The sequence below is a fragment of the Manis pentadactyla genome, chromosome 1, assembly GCF_030020395.1.
Source record: "Manis pentadactyla isolate mManPen7 chromosome 1, mManPen7.hap1, whole genome shotgun sequence".
Lineage (NCBI taxonomy): Eukaryota > Metazoa > Chordata > Mammalia > Pholidota > Manidae > Manis > Manis pentadactyla.
In genome coordinates this window covers 91,555,053-91,579,323 of record NC_080019.1, presented here as the reverse complement: position 1 = coordinate 91,579,323, position 24,271 = coordinate 91,555,053, and the positions used below count along the sequence as shown (strand labels likewise).

Genomic DNA, 24,271 nt, shown 5'->3' with positions numbered 1-24,271 from the left:
AGCCCACTCAGGGCTCCCAGAGAGAGGTATGTTCAGAGAGGGGTAGACAGTGATGAAAATCAGAGAGGCATCACCAGGAGAATGCGGGGACAGCTGCTAGGAGGCCCCAGCCAGTGTCTACTCGACCTCACCTGTTCCTAATGTATTCTCTGGGCCTCAATAAGGAACAAGGGCCTGAGGCTCATGGCTTCTGAGTCCTTATCCACACTCTTCAACAAGCCAGGGGAGCTGGGGATAGTGGGAATGACAGTGTCACCACGCCCTTCAGTCTCTGCACACCGCAACCAGGTCCTCTCATGCCCAGTACTCAGGCCACTGGGAAGGATACTTCAGCAAGCCTCTGTTTAACCATCTCCTCAGAAGACACAGCCCAGCTCCTCTTTCCTGGAGGAGAATGAACAGTAAACAGCTCTCAAGGCTCCTGCTATGCTTTCTGGCCTCTTATTACTCAAAGGGATGAAAAGGGGCAGGTGTGGGTGTTCAGGGGCTTCTGAATGCCTCTACTTAGCACACTGAATACTTGTCGATGCCTGAAATCTGTTCAATCAGAACTCAGGTCTGACTGAATGACAATACTTCTGAGAGGAATAATGTGGTAAGCCACAGCAGTTATTTACACCACAGTATGAATTAGCTCATCAACTCCTTTCCTGGGTGTTCTAATGTGGGAAAACATGATTGGGCTGAGGCAAAAGAAGAGTGTGGAAAGGTGAGGCTCACAGGAAGACAAGCTTGAACTCTTTGGCAAATAAGCCAAGGTCAGGTTTGCTCTAGATACACTGAATGACAGAATTGTAAAGTCCCTGTAGAAATGGTTGGTTTTCCTGCCACAGAAGAAACTGATAGGAAAAGCATTCATAAACAGCACTTCATTAGTTTTATAGAATAGATAACACACATTCAAAAAAAAAATCACTCCCTGCAAAATGGTATATGATGAAAAATTTCCCTCCCTTCCCTATTCCCCCATCTTATAGTTGCTAAGTTATTATGAACTTTTTCAGACACATCTTTGCATATTTCCATCTTTATGTTTATATTCTTTGTGTATGTTCTTAGTTTCTTTTTAAACAATAGCACACAATTTGACCCAGGAGGATAAGCTCATTGGGGAATCTTGTGTGCAGTTAACATTGCCCATAACCAGTTCAAAATCCAAGGACCCCATAGAAAAATGGACAAAGAACATGAAAAGATAATCCTCAGTTACAGAAATATCCTGTGTTCCAGAAAATCCATGGGTAAAATGAATGCTTTAATTAAATTTTTAATGTAGTTCCTGATCAAAATCAATCTGCCCCATTCCTGTGTAGTAACCTCCAACGAGTTCTACACAAGGGTATAAAGGGCATATAAAAGTGTAGGCAAAGGGTCTGTTTGTGTTTATACAGAGGATCAAAGCCTAATTGGGCTACCCCGAAAATGAACTAAGATATGATATGAAAAAGAACTTCCAACATCTGCACTCTCTGGAAGACTCATGCCAGAAGTTGATCATCAAAAAACCCCAACAAAGATCCACGCACTGCTACAGCTGTAGATGCACTCATCCCACCAGTTCCTGGACTTGCCATGGGAATGAGGAAGGAGATATCTAAGCTGGCCTGTGCATACAGTAAAACAACAAATTTGACTGGATCTATACTGTTGGAACTCAACCAAGAATTTGGAGAAGTGCAAATTGTAGCGCTCCAAAGTCTTACAACTACAGACTATTTACTGTTAAAAGAACATATGGCATGTGAACAGTCCCCAGGAATGGGTTGTTTTAATTTGTCTGATTTCTCTCAGACTGTTCAAGTTCTGTTGGACAATATCCACCATATCATAGATAAGTTTTCACAAATGCCTAAGGTGCCTAACTGGTTTTCTTGGTGTCACTGGAGATGGCTAGTAATTACAGATATGCTTTGGTTATGTAACTATACTCCTATTATGTTAATGTGTGTGCGCAATTTAAGTAGTAGCTTAAAACCTATATATGCTGAAGTTACTCTACAAGAAGATATGTCAAAGAAATAATCAATCTTCCCATGTTTTCTTCCGCCTGCTACTTCTATAGCTTTTCTTCTTCCTTCCTAATTACAACCCTTAAATAGAATTCGTGCCTCATATCAAATTTACCGAGTATCATAATTCTTCCAAGTGGTAAAGATACCTCAAGACAAATGCTGGGCATAGAAGCCACAGGGCATAAATATGCAAAGAAGTAAAAAGCTAACCTTTTCAAACAATAAGGCTTCCCTCTCACTTACCAACTTCACATTTCCCTGTATGGCCCCGGAAGATGACTGGTTAGCCAGAGACGGGTAAGATTCCTCAAGGGAGGAACAACCTAAGACAGGCACAGTCGCAGGGGGGCCATCAGGTGAGAAATTGGGGATCAACAGAGGTGAGGCTTAGAACCTCACCCCCCCTGTTCTGAGAGAAATCTTCTGCATACGTGGATGTTTTATTGCCCTTGTCTAGCTTGGATTAACACATAGTCTACAGGCACACACCTGATCATCTACATTTGCTCTCTTACAACACTAAACTATGTTTTCTACTTTTATCTTGTATCTACCTACCACTTCAGCATTTTATTAAAAATAATAATAATAAAGAGAGAAATGTGGTATCCACATATAAATCAAGTATAAAAACCAAATGAGTATTCATATTTGAACTGACTGTTTAGAGTTCATAATGCATGAGCAAAACCGAAAGTTTCTGTGATGACTGCCCTTGTACTGTTCACTATGTAACTTATTCATTATGTAAGAATTTGTTCTACATGTAAGAACTTGTTTGTTATGCCTCAGAAGATTGGAGACTGAAGAAAATTAGGCTTGGGGTGGATTAATGATTGTGCATTGAACATTGACTCCCCTATACAGAATTTTATTGTCGTTAACAACCATTTGATCAATAAATATGAGAGATGCCCTCACAAAAAAAAAAAAAAAAAAAAAGGACAGACTTCCAATGGTAAAATAAATAAGTAACCGGGATGTAATGTATAGCATAAGGAATATAGTCAAGATATTGTAACAGCTTGGTAGGGTGATAGGTGGAACCTAGAATTATGTATATAAATGTTCTACCACTGTGTTGTACACTTGAAACTAATGTAATGTAATACTGTGCATCAACTACCCTTCAATAAAAAATAATTATTTAAAAAAAAAAAAAAGAAATCAATCTGCCCCAATTGTAGTTCCTACTGCTATTAAAAACAACCTTGCTGTCCATTAACATCACCTTAGAGATGTTTCAGTACAGTATCCACACACTGGGATCTATTACCTTCTTAATGGCTGCACAGTATTCTACTCGATGGAGGTCCCATAATTATTCAATCACAGCATATAGATTTTTATTCTAGCTTTTTATTCTTCATTCTTTCAAAACAACAAAAAAGGGTTGGTGTCTACGGTAAGCCAGGCATTGTTCTAGAGACAAAGAGTTGAAAATGAGATATTCAAGGAGCTGAACATTCTCATACGTATTTCTCTGCATGTGTGTGAATTTATCTTTACTATAAGCTCTAGAGGTGAAATTGCTGGGCTAAAAAGTCTATGCATCACTAATTTTGATGGATATTGCAAATAGCCCAACAAAAATGTGACATTTTACTCTCTCACTCTCTGTACTGATTCTTTTCCTGTGAATAAAAGTCATTACAGTTTTATATACCATTACATTTCTTAAGCATAAAGCAAGTTCCCTATATTTGTGTGCTCATGATAACCTGAGCAATGACCAAGGAATGAGGAAACATGACAGGGATGCATCTTCTGCGTGGGGGCTGGGGGCTAGAATCTGCTCTGACTTTCTTCCCCACCTGAAGGGGACAGTCTTCTGACATCCCCAAGGGGGAAAGACCGGCCTGGAGGTGGCCCCTGTGACCCAGGAGGATGAGCTCATTGGGGAATCTTGTGTGCAGTTAACAGTACCACCAATGCACATGGTATTTGGCAAGGTAGAGCAATCCAGACACACAAATCCCGTATACAAAATGAGGAAAATCAGTGATGCCATGACACACTGAGGCCTGATGTCTTCAGTGTTAAAAAGGTTCCTGTGAATCAGTTCAAAGTCCAAGGACCCCATAGAAAAATGGACAAAGAACATGAACAGATAGTTCTCAGTTACAGAAATATCCTGTGTTCCAGAAAATCCATGGGTAAAATGAATGCTTTAATTAAATTTTTAATGTAGTTCCTGATCAACATCAATCTGCCACAATTGTAGTTCTACTGCTATTAAAAACAACGGGCCTTGGCAGACTCCCCTACATCACATGGCAGCACTGCTTCCTTGGTCTTTTCTGTGTGTCTGTCTTCCCTGCTATTTATGACTTTCTATGATTCTCACCATCTCTCTGGTACTAATTCCCCCATCGCCATTCCCATCCCTCCTCATCTTGACTGCAGTGATAAAGACTGCTACTCGCCTGCCATTCTCCAGTCTCCCTACAGGGTCTCTATGGATCCTTTTCCCAGATTCCACCCCTACCACTTGCCATGTTTTTTGCATCCAACCCAAGGTACCTGTGACTCTTCTCAGAAGGGCATTTTCTGGGCTCCTGCCCCTGTGCACTCACATCCTGAGAGCCGGAAGTGCCTGGGCTATCACCCAGGGTGGCCCCTAGTCAATGACTGGGAAGAAGTAATTAAGCACAGATCCCCTGCCTGATGGGGACAATTCTGAGACATCATTTACATCCCAGAACTCCATTTCAGATTTGGTGAGGGGGGATCAGGATCCTCTTCACGTAACTTTGAGATCCTTGCTTGCTACGCTCCTTACTGGTTTCTTCTGGGAGTGTTTCCTTCAGTCACTTGCAGTCTTTGTCTCAGGGCCTGCTTCTGAGACACCCAATGGAGGACACAGCCTTCCTCCTTAGTAACAAAATCCAACTTGAATTCAGGCACATGGCCTTCCTGAATAAAGACTACATTTCCCAGCCGCCTTTGCAACTAAGACTATGACTAAGTTCTTGAAAATGAGATATAAGCAAGAACACTCTGTGTGACTTCTGGGTAGTCCATAAAAGGGAGCTCTTGTTGATGGCTAGAGTTCATCTTGGACACCAGGGACAGGGAGCACACTCTTGGAATGTGGGAGCCAAGATCTGAGAAAAGGCTAGACTCCTAACAACTTCATGGAGCTGCCAATACCAACCACTGATTGCCAGCTGTTCCCATCCCAACTCCTTTTACGTGGCAATTAAATTTCTCTCTTGTTTAAGTAAATGTCATTTTTTTTGGGTCTATATAGCCCATCAATCCTAACTTTTAGAGCAGACCACCACTATAGAGACTGAAGAAAGGCAGATACTAGCCTTTCCAGCTTCCCTTGCAGCTAGGGATTGCCAGAGTGACCCAGTCCTGACCACTAAGACATAAGGGAAGGTCTGGTGGGGAGCAGGGTGGAAGAACAGGTTCTGGAAAAGATTTTTCTTCTCTGATAAAAAATAAACAGGTATATGTCATAGAGTTCTCTTGCCACCATGGAGGCCTACTCCCAGCCTCCTGCCTTTGTTTGCAGCATCTGAAGATATGATGTCTGGAGCTGTGGTAGCTATTCTATAATCAAGAAACTGCAAGTCTATAGACAAAAATACAACCAGCTGAGGATAGCTGTGGAGAAGGATAGAAAGAGCCTGACCCCTTCCAAAATTCACTGAGTCTCCAAACCATCCCTGAGCCTTCCACTCCACACCACTCCACAATGTTTATCAGTTTTGCTATTACTTGCAGCTAAATTCGGCCTAATACTCACTGGGGGCAAAGCAGTGAAATACAATAAGAAAAATTTAACATTTATAAAACCAAAAGGTGATAAATTCTCAGGAAGCCTTTGAGAGGAAGATGACTGGCTTCTGGGTGAATAATTATCTTAGGCTGCCTCTCACAGCAAGAAAGAGAAACTTTAGGCACTTAAGAAATGAGCTCCAGGATCAACAGTGTCATCAGGAACGCAGTGTCCTTCCCTCTCTTGGATCAGGCATTCCTCAAGTGGGCTTCATTCTCAGGCTGCTAGCAAGATAGGGGCATACTTCCTGATGCCCCATCAGGCACCACGAGGGCTTATCAAGTCCTGCACGGTCTGCCTTATTCCCCCTTGTCCCTCCCTCTGAGTTTTCATCCTCACACCCTCCCCCAGTCTTCTTCCAGCTGCACTTGCTCGTCTTCACACATGCTGGTGGACTCCTGTCTCAGGCCTCTGCACTCGCTCTCCCTCTGCCTAGGGTGCTCTTCCCAGACATGTCCACCAGGCTCCCTCATCTCTTTCAGGTCTCAAATATCACTTTAGTTACTCAAATATCACTTTCCCAATGAGACCTATGTAACCACAGTATTTAAAATTACAGCCACCCCCCAACTCCCCATCTCTGTCCAGGATGTAACTCCATAGCATGTAACTGCATCCATATAGGGCACATTCCTTCTCTCTCTGATCGGGCCCCACCTGCCTAGGTGTGCTCCAGGAAGGAAGGGATGCTTATCTGATGCATTTCCCCTAGAGTAGGTGTCCCAAAAATGTCTGCAGAAGCAAAGACATACAAAGATGGACAACATCCAGGGGAAGAAGTGGGAGAGGATGTTTTCGTGATGGTGTTCACATCCATCACCCTGGGGCTTCTCCCATATCTCCACCAGAAACACTCAGCCAGCCAGTCGCTGGGAGGGAGGAAAGACTTCCTCTAGTGAGGCTGGGGTCAGCGGTTGTTGGGGAGGGATGGACTCCTGAACAGAATGAAGAGACATGGAGAAATGGATGCTGGGAGTGCCTAGCAGTACCAGTTTTACCCTGTAATCTCTGGTTCTCCTGGGCTCTCTCGTCTGTAGCTTTAAAAAATGGCCATCTCATCCCTTCATTGCCACGTGTCTAAAAAGAGTTGTCAAAGTTCTCTGCCTCCAGTGCCCTAAAGCCCCACCCGTGCCTCACCCCTCTGGAATTCGGCCTGTACCCCCAGCCTTTAAATCTGCCTCGCACCAAGGCTGTCAATGACCTCCTTGTTCCTAAGTCCAGGGAGGCCTCTCAGTCCTTATCTGACTTTGTCCTGCTGACCCCCTCAGCCCCCTCACCAGCCCCAGCTATCTGGTGACTTGTCCCACTTCCAAGGTCATGTGCCACGGCGACCCCACTATCCATGTGGCTGTGTCCCGCCCCTTCCCCAACCATTCCCAATTTCTTCATCTGGGAAATGATAGCTCCAAGTCTTGGGGAACTGAAGGGTTTCGTTCTGAAAGAGAAGGGTTTCCAAATCGCAGCACCCGCAGAGGCGAGAGGCTGCGCGCTGTCCCCGGGGAGGGGCCCCCAGGGAGGGGTCCCCAGGCCCACGTCGCCCCTGCTGCGCGGCCAGGCCCGGACACCCGCAGCCCCTTGGGCCGGCGTCGGGCCGCGCTCTGGGCACAGGAGGATGGGGCGGGGGGAGGGACCCGCCGCGGGGGACGAGCTCCCCTCCGCGGGCCGCGCCGGGGGCGGGGGGAGGGGCCCGCCGCGGCCTTATTTCCTCGGGCCCCCGCGCCGGCGGCTCCCAGCCCGACCGGGGGAGCCACGCGCCAGCCCGCCCGCGCCCATGCAGCCCCGCCGCCCGCCGCCGCCCGCGCCTGGGCCCCGGGGCCCGCGCCCCGCCGCCCTGCTGCTCGGGCTGTGGCTGCTGCTGCCGCTCGCCCTCCAGGGGCTGGCGGCGCCCGCGGAGCCGGGGTGGCGCCAGGACGCGGAGCTGCCGCCCGGGTTGCTGGAGCAGGCGGCGCGCGCGGCACTGCACTTCTTCAACTTCCGCGTGGGCTCGCCCAGCGCCCTGCGAGCGCTGGCCGCCGTGCAGGAGGGCCGCGCCCGGGTGAGTGCGCGCCTCCGGGCGGGCGGCCACACCTGCGCGCGCCCGGACGCCCCGCCACGGAAGCTGCGCAGGGAACGACGCTGGGGTCCATTCGGCGTGGTGCGCCCGCGCCCCCGAAGTGTCCAGGGTGGGGAAGGGCCCGTGGCTGCGCACAGTCCGCAGAAAGCTGGCCTCTGCGGGGCCGTAGATTTTTCACAGGCATTCGAATTCCTGCGGAAGAGGTGCATGGGGAAACTGAGGAACAGGCCCCAAAGGCAACCTCGGTCTTGTCTGGTAGTACCCAGAGGTGGTTGCTGAGCAGAGGGTCACCGAGGCGCCACCCACAAGTGGTTCCAGCAGCAGAAGCTGCGGGTGGAATTTCCAAAACCTCAACCAGTTCCCGTGCCCGACAGTGGATGTACTGTCTCTTAATTGGAGGCCACTATCCAAGGGCTGCAGGGTAACATGGCTGGAATTTCTGCGTCGGCCTGGGCAGGAACCTTCCTAATCCTGGTGCCTGCTTTAATCTAATGGAAGTGAGTGAGCCAGGGCTGTTTTCTGGGTGAACGGAATGGACGAGAACTCCGCAGCTCGCTATCTGGTTCCTGACCTCAGGCGCTGGCTGTAGGTATCGTTTTGTCTTTTGGGGGCTATACTACTTTCTTCCTCAAACAGAAGATTGCACAATTACAGAGCTACACTAAGTCTGTTCCATAAATAATGACGCTTTTCCAGTAATCCTCCAATATACCACAAAGCCTGCAGACTCAGCCTCAAAGAATCTAGAGTGGGAAGTAGGATTTTTGTTGAAGGTTGTTCTAAACTGGTGTTTGTTAGATATAGGAAGCTCAGCCTTGGTTCCTCAAAGACTTAATCCTGTAGCTAGGGTGGCTAAAGTTACTGAATGATGAAATCAAATTGCTCCTAGAAAAAGGCAACCTATTCTTGTCACATGTTTTAACAATCCTTGCTATCTCAGGGAGGAAAATTCGGTTCTATTAGTCCAACAGAGAAGTGAGGAAACAGAGTTTGAGAACTTTCTGTCAAAAAAGGAGAGAGGAGAGAGGCAACTACCCACCTCCCAGAGTCCTAAAAAGGCATCCCTGAAGATTTGCTCCCTGGTGATCAGTGGGGAGGACTCATTTTGGAAAACCAAGCTCAGATTATAAATTATGCCAGTTTTCAAATTCCATGAATTTTTCCAGGGATCCCGGATGTGGCCCCTGCTTTGCCTTCAGTGAGCCACACAAATTCCAGGAAAAATTTTCCAAGACCACAGAAAAAGTAAAATACTTTGCATTTTCACACATTTAGTCAAACACTTGGCATCTTTCACAAAATAACCAAACTAGCTCTCAAAACCTGAGTGAGTTAAGTAAAAAATCCCTTTCTCTTCCACAAAGAGCTCAGTTATCATTTTTCATGTGGAATAGTACAATAATTTGAAAGGGATCCTCTCTTTGACCAAAAAGTGTGGGGGAGGAGGATAAATCAATAAATTAGAGGCAGGTATGCATGAAAGGGAGGAGGTAATAAATAGAGGGACCCAGGACGATGATCCTAAAAAGGCAATTTCCTATAGTCATTTGGTTTATCTTCACATTTCCTCCAAAATTGGTTATAAATATTTTAAAATCAAGGAGCCAAGGAAGAGAGCTCAGTGACTTTCAGGGCCAAGAATGTGTAGAGACTAAGTGGTTTCAGTTACTTACAGGAATTTAGTGGAATTTCCTTCATTCCTCTGCCTCCTCCAAACACCAGCCCTAAAGGAGAGCCCCCCTCCAATGGTGATCAAGGAATCCTGAGGCCGCACATGTCTTAAACCCGTGACCAGGCATGCCGGGATCCTTGGGGGGAGGCTGAGAGTGAGTGCAGATTCCTGCTGGGGAGTGCCATGGGCTGCCCTTTCAGAATGTGGGGAGCCACCTGGCAGGTGTAATAGGGAGCCGGGACACAGCCCCTGCTTTGCCTCCAGTGAGCCATACAATCTAGAGAAGGCCATGTAAATCTTCTTTGGTTGTTTCCCCATTTGGGATGGAAATGATCCATGTTCTGCCAACCATGGCAGGTGTTTTAAGAGTCATGTAAGATGATGTAAAGTACCAATTGCAAAGGATACAAATGTGAGCTAGCTACTGTCTGAAGGGCAATCCATACATCCAGTAATTTCTTGAGCACTTACTATGTGCCAGGCACTGGGCTAATTCAGTGTGGTGCTAATTCAGATTGGGGTGGGATCATCAGGAAGATCTTTTTGAGATTCACTGAGTTTTCAGGCAGTCACTCAGCTGCCTAAATGAGGAGCACAGACACCACCTGCATGGAGCTGTTAATGTAGTGACTTGAGGCATTGCTACTTCAGTTACAAGAGTAATGGTAGCATTGACAAGAAGTGAAAAGTGGCAGATTCCCCAAACTTGGGTTTGCATTCTTTATGCAGTTAGTGCATTTTCAGAGTGAGTGCACAGTTGCTGTACGACGTCTGTCTCTCATCCAGGACTGACCCCAGGGTGAGCAGGTGGCTGGGTGTGTGAGGGAAGTGTGGCTGGTAGGGACCCCTCTCTGTCCTAGGAGTCAGGGCTCCCCGTTGTAAAATAAGAGGCTGGGACCAAGTCAGTGTTTTTCAAAATAATGCCCCACTAGTGGGTTATGAAATCAACTTAGTAGGTTACAGTTGTTTTGTTTTTTTCTTGTTTTTAACAAAATAGTTTGGAATATAAAGTATTAGGGTGCATTGCAGAAGAAGGATAAGTAGTGCCTCAAAATGACCTACTATGAATCAGGCCATTATGAACAATTCTGTTCTTGCTGTGGGTTTCAGCTACAGAAAATTTTGAAAGCCAATGAACCAAATTATTTTTAAGACCTCTTGCAGTTCTGAAACTCCGTTTGAGTGATTCCTTGGTTCTGCGGGAATGCCTCATCTTAGAAACGCTGTTGCCCTCTAGTGGTAAAATGCAGTTAGAGCTGCGGTAGTAAATACAACCAAGTGCTGAGCAGAATCAGGGCTAGCTGCTCCGACAAGGAGCCTTCTGTTGTTTGCTAATTGTAGGGAGAGATCACAAGCCATATAACTGGCCTTACGTTACCCTTTGTGACCAAGAAGGATTCTGTTCTTCTGATATCACATGGTGCAGGCTCAGGGCTGCTGGGTGGAGTGGTGGGAGACTTTGGGTGGTGGTGAGAGACCCTGTGCTACCCAGGGCATCTGGAATCAACCTCGCTGCTGACCACTCTGGGCTGCTCCTTACCCTGAGACGAGTCTCTGGCCACTCAGCAAGTCCTGGGACCACTGGCCCAGCAGCCGGTGAGAGGCCAGTTCTTCCCCAATGTTTGGAGAATCTGGCTGAGGACTCTGTGCACATACTGCTTGAGAATGGCAACCCATTTGGGAGTCAGCTGTTGTTTGGGGCCTGGTCACTTAAGGTGAATGCTGTCTGACCAAGCCAGGAAAGTAGTTGGAAACATATTTGAAACAACTGTCCAAAGTGTATGGGGGAGGGAATTATGCCCATATTTAAATTGCTTCAATTTACATTAAAGTCAGTACATGTAAATGTATCACCCATCTTTTGGTAGAGGGCCAAGGCCATTTCATGGACACTCCTTGCAGTCTTTCTAGCCAGAAAACACAGCCATCATGTTCTTCTACCTGTGATTTCCATTTTGATTTACTTACAGTGCAGGGAGATCTTGCAAAGAATACAGAGCATAATCTTCTACTTTTACCTTTTTTTTCCTTTCTTGCCCAAACTTAACTCACCCACACCTGATTCAACAACAAGAGTTTTAGAGGCTTGACTTAACCAGTTCCTTCTACAAGTTTAACTTGGGTTTTGTGAACATCTTTTTTTACGTCCACTCTTCACCAGCGTACATAAAATTTGATCACACAGTTAGGTAATAAGTACACCCAGCATAAGCAAGTTTGGGAGCAAACACCTGACCTTGGTGAGCATCAAGCTGCCAGGGGCAGGAGGGCTGGGCCGCTATGGGTGCCTGCTCAGGCGTCTGACAGCAGAATGGGGCCTGTCTGCCGGGCCACAAGGCGTTTAGGAGAGTGCCTGCTCTTCTAATAAAAACCTTTCTTTATCACTTTTCAATCTTTACTTTCATCCAAGAAAGGCTCCTAAGTGCTTTTACAGCCACTGGGGAAGAACAGGGTCAGCAAGGGGTTGGCAGGATGAATGAAGTGCCCCTTAGCACCCTCACATTGCCCTGGGGACCAAACACAGCAAGCCTGAAAGCACAGAACAGAAAGGCACACGCCTGCCTTCCTTCCGGGCACTGCGTGTGCTGCAGTGGCCCACTGCATCCAGGGTCTCTGCCCCGACCCTCACTGTGGCACCTGCCTCGTCTGCAGGTACCGACCAGAGTCTGTGTCTAGTTTGGGGTGGGAAAGGCTGCCTGCCCTGGAGTAAACTGAGGCCTTGGCCACCTTGGCACTAAGCCCCGGTCACCCAAGCCAGCTGCCCCCGGATGAGCCAGCAAGTAGGAATGCTTTCCACCAGCTTGTAAAAAGGTGTTTTTGAATCATAAACATTTTTTTACCAGCCCACAAGATTTTCCACTTGTCATGTCATGTGGTATAATAGCCACGGATGTGTGTGGCCACAGCATTAGTAGTGGCCCCAAATGAAAACCGTGGGTGGTTGTCATGATTTAACCAGCTGGAGTCTGGCTTGGCTGCATTCTTCCTTGAACAACCTGAGTGGTTCTGCGGGAGACCGAATATAAATATTCAGCCCTAAAATGACTGATATTGATGAGACACACACATCTCCCAAATTGAACCTGATCTTTGATCTCAGTATATCACAATGAATTACCCCAGAGGTTTAGCCACACTTACATATTGGCATTTATTTGCCTGGCCAGTGGCACCTAAATTGAAGAGGTCTTTATGAAGCTCATCCCACAGTGGATGGGGATAGTAACAGTAGCAAGTGTCTGCTCTGGGTTACTTCTTACAGTTGCTCAGGATGTCTCTGGCAAGTAAGTCAAGCTTTGCAAGGGGGTCTTGTACTCTGACTGTGTAAGAAGTGTACAAGACTCCAGGATGGCACCAAGGGGGTGTGCCCACACAGAATACCGCAGTAAGGGTCACTGTATCTGCAGCAGTTCCACGGCTGAACAAATTACCAGAAACTTGGTAGGTTAAAACACAAATTTATCCTCCTGCAGTGCTGAAGTCAGAAGTCTGAAATGAGTGTTACTGGGCTAAGACTGAGGTGTTGGCCGGGCTGCACTCTTTCTGCGGGCTCTAAGGGAATCCCTTTCCTCGCCTGCCCACCTCTTTCCTGGCTGATGTCCGCAGCCTTGGTGATCTCACCTCCGAGCACCCCTGCCCTCAACACCCTGTCGTGGGACTTGACGGCAGGCTGCTTCATGCTCCCTCCTCAACAGCCAAGTTTATTCCCACTCTGCACATGGGTCTGCTTCCTGGATGAGGCCACCGTGTCGCTGTCCCTGCACAGCACTAGCACAGAACAGAGACAAAAGTCTGCGTGTGCTCAGTGAATAGAAAGGCATCTGGGAGGGTGCCGGGACCACTGTGCACCTGGTCCAGGACAGCAGGCAAGGTCCCCACCCCTTCCCAGCACTTCCAGATGGTGGAAGAGACTCAGCACCCAAGTGAGCGTGGCCCTTCAACCCAGCTTTCCTAATTAGACCCACCCTGAGCTAGCGGGGAAGCAGAAGACGCTGCTTCCGGCCATTTCCACTCTGGCTCCTTGCGAAGGGTCATGACTTTATACCCAGAGTTGACTGAATGTTACCACACAGTATTCTGTGTCTTTCCACTATTGCTTAACCCGGTAAAGCAACATAAGGACTATTCATAGGGTAAAGCAACATGAGGAAAAGTCCTCATGAAATGATCTTGGGCCCCACTGGCTGGGACCTGATCTGAAGGTCACTGACTCTGGCTCCGTAAACCGCATTTGCGTTACCAGTGTTGCCCGAGGAGAGGGAAATGCGGTCACATGGTCGCAGGGTCTGATGGAGGACCCTGAAGCTCTCTGTCCCAAACGGCAGAGCGGCAGAGCGGTTTTATCCACCAGTGCGTTGTTTACTTGTCTGCCACTAAGCCTGACTCATAAAGCTAACCTTATAAAAGGAAGAAGTTTGCTCTTACCGGAATGGCATGGCATTTATGATCTCTTACCAAATGTGCAGGCTGGAGGGAACATTTAGAAGCTGAGTCTGTTAGGCCAGCAAGGCCCAGTGTGCGCGGGGGGGTGGGGCCAGCGCCACTCAGGGCTCCTGACAACGGGAGTCACCCCACCGCCCACCCTTTCACGGGAAGAACCAAGTTCAAAGCTGTCCCCAGCAGCCTGGAGGCAACAGGAAGGGACAGTGCTTAGCAACCAGCGGCAGCGTGAGGAGAAGCGAGGCGCTGGCATTTCCCCAAAGCACGCGGGTCTCTCTCCATGGACCAGCTTTGGCAGAATCTTGTCTCAGGAAACTCCCGGAGTCGGAGCACTTGTGGTGTCCCTGGGGCAGCTGGCAGCAGGTTTCTCTGGGACACCGTCCCTGCCCTCTCAGGGGCTCCAAGTTTTGCAGTGAGTTTAAAGTGGGTGTTAGGTTTTTAAAATATGCTCTTGGAATAAATAAATAACTATTCCCTATCCCTCATCAGCTCCTCAGGTGTATGTCCAGTAACTCACACCCAATAATTCAATGACTCTAACAAACATTGCGTGGTATCTAATGTAAAGACAGCCCAGACACGTGCTGGAAGAAAAATCCTTGACCCATTGGCATGAAAACAAACTTTTACAGTAAACAGCTTTTTCCTGAAAATAAGACATGACTGTGGAGTTGCTATTAGAATGTGCAGTTTTATCTTCTTGATGCATACACAAATGTTTTTGCATGGCAAAGTAGCTGTGCAGGTAACAGGAAGCAAGGGGGGATTTTCTTCAGTCCCGTTTTGGTCCAGAGCCTTCTGTAAATGTGCCTGCCTGTGGGAAGCACAGCCTATGCCATTGGGCCTCACCAATGTCACCCCCTGAAGCAGCAGGTGCCCCTGTCCCCTTTCCTTTCTAAGGCATCCTGACCTGATTTGCCAGAGACTCCAAACTTTGGGTTAACATTCCTCCACTTCATTTAGCCCCCGTGATGCCCTCAGGCCTTGGGAGAGTTGTCACTCCTCAGTCTCCTACTCAGCTCTATTCTGGGGATGCCACTGGCTCCATCTGTCACTTCCATCTGCCCCCGCCCGCCCCAGAACTAAAGTAGCTCCATTCAGCATCTAGAGAGAAGTTCTTAAAGTGTGCTCCCTGGATGAGCTGCATCAGCATCACCCAGAACTCATTAAAGCGCAAGTTCTCAGGCCCCACCCTCGACTTACTGAACCAGAACTTGGGGTTGGGCCCAGCGTGCTGTGGTTTAGCGACTCCTCGGGAAGAGTCCACTGCAGCTCAAGTTTGAGATCTATTACTCTAGAATAAAGTCCCTTTAAGGGACTTTCTCTAATCTGGCCCCCAGCTTGCCCTTGACTCCAGGTACACCTTCTGTTGACCTACTAATCCCCCCGGCCTGGCTGCTCACCCCCATGCCTGGACTCACACTCTCTTCCTAGCACGGACTCCTCTCGCCCCTCCTCGGCATGTCTCCGTCCCTAGATCTCCCTGGGGATTGCCACACCTGCACTGGCTCGTGCTCCCACTTACCCCTGGCCTGAAAGCGTGCAGCCAGGGCTCCTAACAGAGTCCCAGGTCAGCTCATCTTCACATCCCTGTTGCGGGTTGAGTTGTGTCCTGGGAAAAGATGCAGTGAAGTCTTATCCCCTGCACCTGTGATTATGACCTTACTTGGAAAAGTCTTTGCAGATGTAATGAAGTTAAGACGAGGCCACTTTGGGTTAGCATGGGCCCTGAAGCCAATGACTGAGGACCTTATAAGAAGGCCAGTGAAGATATAGACAGAAGAATACAGAGGCTGAGACTGCAGTGAGGCAGCTGAAGGCCAAGGAAGGCCAAGGATTGACGGTCACCACCAGAAGCTGGGAGAGGCAAGGAAGGATCCTCTCCAGGGTCTCTGAGGGAGCACGGCCCTGATGGCACCTTGATTTTGGACTTCTAGGCTTCAGAACTGTGGGGGAATCAATTTCTGTTGTATAAGGCACCCAATTTGTGGTACTTTGTTACAGCCATCCTAGGAAGCTGATACACAAGCCCTGCTTGGCTGCCTCCCTTCCAGAAAGGTCAGGTGATCTTGTCTATAGGAACCATGGTTATAAGCTGTCTCTGTCTCTCTCATACCCACACATATATGCCAGCTTTTTTTCCATCCCCTTGGAGGCTGCCAGTTCTGTACGGTCTCTGTGCCACAGAAAGGAAGGGTGCAAGTCGGAGCTGGTTTTGTTACTTACCAGCTCTGTGACGTCGGGCAACTCCGTAACTTTGGCCACATGCCTCAGTTTCTTACCCTTAACCTGGGGATACTAATAATATCTACCTCAAAGGGCTCCTGTGATGTGATAAGAAATACATAGGCACCGTGTGGAACCATGTGAAGCATGTAGGAAGAGCTCTGTCTATTAATAGCTTTTATCATGCTTCCCTCCCATCCCCAGTAGGATGCTTTACACACAAGCACTGAAGTGCCCATCATTCTCCTAAAGAGCCCATTATGAGCACAGCATGTGGGAGGTCTACACAGCCAGGGCTGGCTTCCCTCATGACCAGTGGGGGTGAAAATAAATAAAACACACAAGAAATCAGATTAAAATATAAACCATGTCATTAGTGATCTGTAATTGTAAAGTATGTCATTCTAGGCTACAGCATATAAATCTTTTGTATAATTAAAAAAGAAATCTGTAGCAAAGAGCTACTAATTCATTCCTTCAGGTTATACAGTCACATGGTCATTTGCTTTGCTTGCTGACTTTTCTTTATATAAAGAGCCTTATTCTGGAATGTATTAGGACAAAATGCTGTGCCTCTGAACCTTCCTAATCTGGCTCACAGATGGACAGTGTTGGCAGTGTGGGGATGACAGGAACCAGTGCCATGGTCTACTAGTCTGGGAACACTCCTTGCCTCAGCAGAGCCCGAACTACTCACTCTGCTTCCTTCATCATAGACTAATTGACCCTATTAAGTGTGGGTTTATCTCTGGGCTCTCTGTTCCATTGATCTGTGTGTCTATTTTTGTGCAGTACCATACTGTTTTATTATAGCTTTGTAGTATAGTTTGAAATCAGGGACCATGGTATCTCCAGCTTTGCTTTTCTTTTTCAAGATTGCTTCAGCTATTTGGGGTCTTTTGTGGGTTCATTCACATTTTAGGATTTGTTCTAGTTCTGTGAAAAATGCCATTGGTATTTTGGTAGGGATTGCATTGAATCTGTAGATTGCTTTGGATAGTATGGATATTTTAACAATGTTCTCCCAGTCCATGAGCATGGTATAGCTTTCCATTTATTCGTGTCATCTCCAGTTTGTTCCATCAGTGTTTTTTAGTTTTGACAATACAGGTCTTTAACCTCCTTGATTAAATTTATTCCTAGGTATTTTGGGGTTTTTTTGATGTGACTTTAAATGGGGTTGTTTTCTTGATTTCTCTTTCTGCTAGTTTGTTTCTAGTATATAAAAATGCAATAGATTTCTGTACATTTATTTTTCTATCCTGTGACATTATAGAATTAATTGATTAGTTCTAGTAGTTTTTTGGTGAAATGTTTAGGGTTTTCTCTATATAGTATCATGTAGTTTGAAAACAGTAGCAGTTTTGCTGCTTCCTTACCAATTTCAGTGCCTTTTTTCTTGTCTGATTACTATGTATGGTTAGGACTTTCAATATTAGGTTGAATAAGAGTGGTGAGAGTGGACATCCTTGTCTTGTTCCTGATCTTATAGGAAAATAGTTCAGCTTTTTACCATTTAGTATGATGTCAGCTGTGGGTTTGTCAGATATGGTCTTTATTTTATTAAAGTATGTTCACTCTGTGCCTCTGTTGTTGAAAGTTTTTATCATAAATGGATGTTGAATTTTGTCACATACTTTTTCTGCATTTATTAAGATGACCATATGGGTTTTTTCCTTTCTTTTGTTTATGTAGTATATTACATTGGCTTGTGGATATTGAACCTACTGTGCATCCCTGGAATAAAGTCTTCTTGATCATGGTGAATGACCCTTTTAACATATTTTAAAATTCATTTTGCTACAATTTGTTGAGGATTTTCGTATCTGTGCTCACCAAGGATATTGGTCTGTAATTTTCTATTTTTCTTTTTTCTTTTTTAGTGCTTTGTCTGACTTTGGTATCAGGATAGTGCTGGCCACATAGAAGAAATTTGGAAGCATTCCTTCCTGTTCTAGTTTTTGGAATAGTTTGAGAAGGATGTTCTTCTTTAAATGTTTGGTAGAATTCACCTGTGCAGTCATCTGGTTCTGGAATTTTGTTTGGGAGTTTTTTATTATGATTCAATTTTGTAACCAGAAATTGATCTGGTCAGATTTTCTATTTCTTTCTGGTTCAGTCTTGCAAGACTACATGTTTCTAGGAATTTATCCATTTCTTCTAGGTTGTCTGATATGTTGGCATGTAATTTTTTCATAGTAATCTCTTATAGTCCTCTGTAATTCTGTGGTGTCAGTTGTAACTTCTCTTCATTTCTATTTATTTGCTTCTCCTTTTTTCTCAATGAGTCTGGCTACAGGTTTATCAATTTTGTTTGTTTTTTCAAAGAAGCAGCTCTTAGTTTCTTTGATTTTTACTGTTTTTCTAGACTCGATTTCATTTATTTCTGCTCTGATCTTTATGATTTCCTTCCCTCTATTAACTTTGGGTTTTATTCTTTTTCTAGTTCTTTTGGGTGACAGTTTAGATTGATATTATTCTTGCTTCCTGAGGTAGGCCTGTATCTCTAAATTTCCTTCTTGGAATGCTTTTGCTGCATCCCAAAGATTTTTAACCAACATTGCGTTTCTGTTTTAAGTTGACTCCATATGTTTTTTATTTCCTCTTTGGTTTCTTCATTGACTTATTGGTTGTTTATTTGCATGTTATTTAGCCTCCATGTGTTTGTGGGGCTTTTTCATTTTTTTCTTTTAATTAATTTCTGGTTTCATACTTCTGTGTGGGCCTGTGGCCCAGGTAGCGAAGGCCCTGGCTGGCCTGCCTCTGCCTGCACAGCCTGTGGCTGAGGTATTTATCTCAGGACAGTCAGCAAAGCAGCCTCAGAGAAACATGTGACTCACATGAGGGGAAAAGACAGAAGCCTTCTGTGGTCAGAAAAGATGGTCAATTTCAGTCATTTTTTGGTAAGTATTCTTAAAGATATTGTTGGTTTGTGTGTAAATTTATATTTACATTTTTTTTTGCAAATGGTATTATGCCATTTTGTTTGTTTTTCACTCACAGTGTTTAGGATCTATGTTTCTGTGTGTATGGCTACTTTGCTACCTCTCCCTGCTGCACAGCACTCCTTGGCAGGAACTCCCCTCACCCCCATCAGGGATGGACAGCACATTGTCTCCAGCTCCTTAGCACACACACAGTGCCTCAAGGAACATTATCCTTTGAGTCTGATATGATCTGCATCTCATTTCTCTGAGATAGTTACCCAGAAGTGGGATTGTTAGATTGTATGGTATATGTAAACTTGATTTGACCAACTTGGCCAGACTGCCCAGCAGCCACACTGGTTTCCTTTCCAGGCTACCCTCCTACATGCCACGGGGGAGCAGTCTTAAATCCCAAAACCTGGCCAACCACTGGCCCTATCTACTTTCTAATTTATTGTCAGTCTAATAGTTGTACAGTGATACCTCATTGCTTATTTAATTTGCATTTCTCTGATTACTCATGAGTTTGAACAGGATTTCAGAGCTCTGTTAGCATAGTTAAGATGTGAAATGCTTAGAACAGTAACTGGCATAGGCCCAATAGGGTGTTGTTATTGCTCTGTAATACAAGCATCATTTAAATGATGGTTGATTTAATGTTGTCCTAATGTAAGACTTCCATTCTTGTGATGACTTCTAATCTTGAATTTCATATCTGTTCATTGCTTACCTTTTAGTGTAGGACTCATATCTGTCCACCATATACTTCTCTCCATTTCTGCTCTCCCCACTTGGTTCATGTGCCCCTTCAGCTAGCCTCCTGTGGTCTCTACATTCACTCTGGACACCTTCTCTATGCACCACTTGTCTCTGCTCCAGCTGAGAGGGATCTTTTAAAACTCCTTTCTGTCCATGCTTCCATTTCTCTTTGGATAAACCCCCCACTGCAGCCTGCAGGGGCAGCCACCATCCACCCAGTTGGCCTGCTCCTGATCCAGGCTGCTGTCTTTCTGCCCTCCAGCCCTGCTGGTTGCTCCTCAGCGCTGTCAGCCTCACTGTGCCTTCCATGTGGAACGATTTGCTGGCTGCCCCTCTCCCCACCAAAGTCAATTCCTTTTTAATCTTCAGAGTTTAGTTTAAAGGTCATTTCCCTGATCCTGAGACTAGATCAATTCTCCATTTACCCTTTCAGAGCTCTTAAATAATCGATAATCAAATGATCAGTTCTCCAAAGATCTAGTTAAAGGCCTTCTGCCCAACCTGACTACCCTTCGGGAAGGGACTACCGCTGTTTTGTTCCCTGTATTTGAACACTTGGCACAGTGTTCTGTGCTCAACAAATCCTGGAGTGGATGTTGAGCAACAAAGACCTCTTTATTGCAGAATAGTTTTAACCAAAAACAGCCAGAGTGAAATATAGTCCTTAGACAGTTGAAGGAGCACAAGACCCTGTGGCCCAGGTGGCGAAGGCCCTGGCTGGCCTGCCTCTGTGGCTGAGATATTTATCTCAGGACAGCCAGCAAAGCAGCCTCAGAGAAACTTGTGACTCACATGAGGGGAAAAAACAGAAGCCTCTGTGGAAGATAAAAGCACTGGGTCTTGATAAATGATAAAGTACAACCAAAAATGTAAAATTTTATTTTGGACAAGATGTAGATGCTTTTAAGAGTACCCAATTAAAATGAAATAAGGAAATCAAATCAGCAAGGAAAATAACTCTTCAAAAGGACAGGCTCCATTCTGACTCAGCTCACAGCCTTTATTAATCAAGTTCTGTGTCTTTCCCTCTAAAGACCATGTACTGGCACTTTGCATTGCCTCCATTTATTTTTTTTTTAACCGTTGAGTCAAATAACATCGTAAGTATTTTAAATATGCACAATTATATCAATAAGGAAGACTTTTTTGAACAGCAAATAAGTGTATAGCAAGTAAGTATGTGAAGGTTGGTGGTTCTCAGAATTTTTCTCAATAAACATCTTCTCTAGGGGATGGCATCAAATTCCATGGCTTCAACCACTGTCTCTACTGAATCTGCTTCTCTAATGTCCTGCTGCCTCCTGGGTGTCTCCAATGTCCCTGAGCACCAAAGACTGTACCCATCAACTCTGCTTCCTGCTCTTCTCATGCGTGGCCTCACCACCCTCCCTGCTCACCCCACAGCTGGCAGCCTACAGGAGGTCCCTGATTCCTGGGTGGAGACTTGCACTTAGGGGCCCCATAAGCAGACATGGTGGGCAGACTCCCAGGTCCTTGTACAGCAGGCAAGAGGGCCCCAGGGCTGGTGCAGCAAGTGACTCAATTCAAGGCTTAGAAGCTGCTGGTAAGCAGCTGTGCTGCCTCCTGGAGTGTTAGCTGTTTGTGGGTGTCAGTTTGGCTGGGGGGGCCACGGGCAGCAAGCCTACGGTTCCGTGAAGACACTGGAGTTCAGCAGTCTCAGAGACGGGCCATGGGGCACCTTGTCCAGCCCCTTCCATGCAGGCCTCACTTCACCCTTTAACCGCTCATCATTTACTTCTGGCCAAAGCTCCCAAAATAGAAGCAGCCCCGACAGGCGTCAGCGTTACTCTTTCCACAGCCTATAAACTGAGCCAGGCCCGGGTTCCCAGCAGAGTTCTTTCTCTCCCTCAGATCTGTAGGTTTTACTAGTGATCAAAATAGTGCACACACACTGAACGTTTACCCCGGCCCAGGCACTGTCGAAGCCCTGTTGATGCTGTACCTTACTCTTCAGAGCACCCGAAGTGCTGCGGTCACGTGTACTTCACTGGGGCTCTCAGACTCCCAGGTCAAGTTCCAAGTCCTCATAAAAAAATGAGGCTTTTCTTGACCTTGTGCCAGCCTCCCAGACAGCTTTTTTCCTGGCTTTGCTGCCTGCCCTGGGATGCCAGCCTTATACTCCATGCCCACACCTTTGCCCGGCCAGCAGCTGCCCTCAAAGAATTAGTCCAGGCCTCGCTGGCTCTAGAAAGCCTCCCTAAACCTGGCACCACATGTCTGCAGCGTCGGCCAGAGCTGCACTACGGCTCTGTGACGGGCTGAGCAGCTTGTTCCACACGAGCAGGGGTTCCTGGTAAGGCTGGACTAGGCATGCTCCTGCTTTGTATGTCCCCCATGCCTGGATACTGGGTGGCCCACTGCAGATGAGAAGATGAGCTTGTATGGATTTTGTAAATTGAAATCAATGTTTCAACTAAATCAGAACTTGTCTCGAGATTAAAATGAGTCCTAAGCAAACTGCTGAGTGCTTCTCCTCCATTTTCTCTGCAGAGCACATTTAAATTGCAGTTTCACCATGAATAACTGCCACAGAGTCCTGTCCCTCCATTTCCTAATTTCCCAGAACTTTTAAAGAATCTATAATAGGAATGGATGTTCGCTGGTCTATTAAAATAAGATAATCCTGTTTGGTTGTGTTCTGGAGCTAAGATTCAAGTGAAATTGATGTTTCCAAATCTAACTTAAGACTGTAGGAAAAGACTTCAGCCCCATGCAGTAGAAAGTTCCCTTTCCTCTCTAGAAAATATTCCTTTTACTGAGTGACCATACTGCTTAGAAAAAAAATGATGGTAAGTAATTATAAAGTTCTTCTGAACAGTTTAAATTGTTTCAATGATAAGGTTATTTATACTCTAAAAGTATGCACTGGAATCAAAAGTTTAAAAAGGCTAAACATGCATTTCCAAAGTTCAGAAGTATAACTGCCTGTGAAAACTGCAAAAGACAGACTGACCATAACAGCTGAGTCCTTAATGTTGGTAATTCATCCTGCAGGCCCATCTGCAAACCCCACCTCTGGCCTCAGTGGTAGGTCCCCTCTGCTTGCCCCCTGGTGGGGTGCAGCTGCTTCCCTACTGTCCTTAGGACCTCAGCTGAAATCTCCTCCTCCCGGGTGCCATCCTTGACCAACAGTAAAAGTAGCCACTGCTTTCTTCACCTATCATATCACCATCTGAAAGCCCATTATTTATGCTGGGTGTACCTTTGTCATGGTGACCGTGAGTGGCACGGGGGGCTTTCCCTTGTCTCTTTTGCTGAAGCAGGCCAGAACCTGGGACAGGGTGTGGGGACGCAGTGCAGAGTTCAGGATGAAGGGACTCATTCCACAGCCCTGTGTACGCATGCGTCTCACCTAACTGCTCTCACTCACCTTCCAGCCTCAACACAACCATTTCCCTTTCTCAGCCTTCCTCTTTGTGAGTAGGCGTCACACTAGCAAGCAGTGTGGCATGGTTAGACCAAAATTTGAGATGTTTTCTCCTTCTAAAACATGTTTAATTTGGATAAATACTACAGCTACCATTTGCATGCCGTGTTATGTTATGCCAAGATTCTTGGTTATGAACATGTTAACAGAGCTTCAAGTAAGCTAAGATTCATTTTCTGTATTTCAGATTAATCCAAAGACAGGATATAGAGTTGACCTGGTGTTTACCACAGAGCTCTATAACCCAGAGGTAAGCTGCCATCATTAGTGCAGTGTCCTATTTGCAACTCATATGACTTTTTCAGGTGAGAATCTTTATATAGTGACCTAGAGGTTTACTTCTGTTTTATTCCCATTTTGTTTTCTATTTGCTCTAGAGAGTCTAAGAACAGATCTAGGCAGGAGCTCAAAGATTTAACTCCTTCAACTTCATGGCCTTATGGAGGGTTGTTTAAAACAGTCCACAAAGCTGTCATCCCCTCCTTCCTGTGTCCTGGGAGGGAATCTCATAGCTCCCTTTGGTATCCCTTCCTAGCACCTCAGAATCCTTAGAATGACTGTTTCAAATGCCAGCCTGCTTCCTCTCCCTGCCAGCTGGTGACATTTCTCGTTAGCAGGCCAGCAGTGCCTCTCCTATGCACGCAGTGCTCTATGGAACCCAGCAGCACCCGTGTATGCCCCGGGCATTATTAGCGCCTCTACAATTCTGACCAAGCAGCCCAGGGTCTGCCAAGTTTCCTTCCTCTCATTCCCAATAAGACAGTAAATGGAAAACTCATATAGAAATTAGAACCAGATGAAGTTCCGTATGCTGGGCCAAGCTGGGAGGCAGCAACCAGCATGAGGGTGGAGGGGAGACCAGCCCCAGTTCTCTGAGTGTGGTGCTGAGTCAGAGCAGCCAGGGATGAGCAGGAAGCGTCTGGCATTAAAGGATCTCTGGGACG

The 24,271-nt window shown here is 46.2% G+C and overlaps 1 protein-coding gene across 1 annotated transcript in view; it reads left to right on the top strand.

Annotated features, from left to right (window-relative positions):
* The first annotated feature begins 7,517 nt into the window (after positions 1-7,517).
* RARRES1 (retinoic acid receptor responder 1) overlaps positions 7,518-24,271 on the top strand; it is a 35,576-nt gene continuing 18,822 nt past the window's right edge. The window contains exons 1-2 of the mRNA XM_036904096.2: positions 7,518-7,837; positions 23,515-23,577. Of these exons, the coding sequence (XP_036759991.1) occupies positions 7,574-7,837; positions 23,515-23,577 (327 nt within the window). The 5' untranslated portion in view covers positions 7,518-7,573. The remainder of the gene's footprint in view (positions 7,838-23,514; positions 23,578-24,271) is intronic.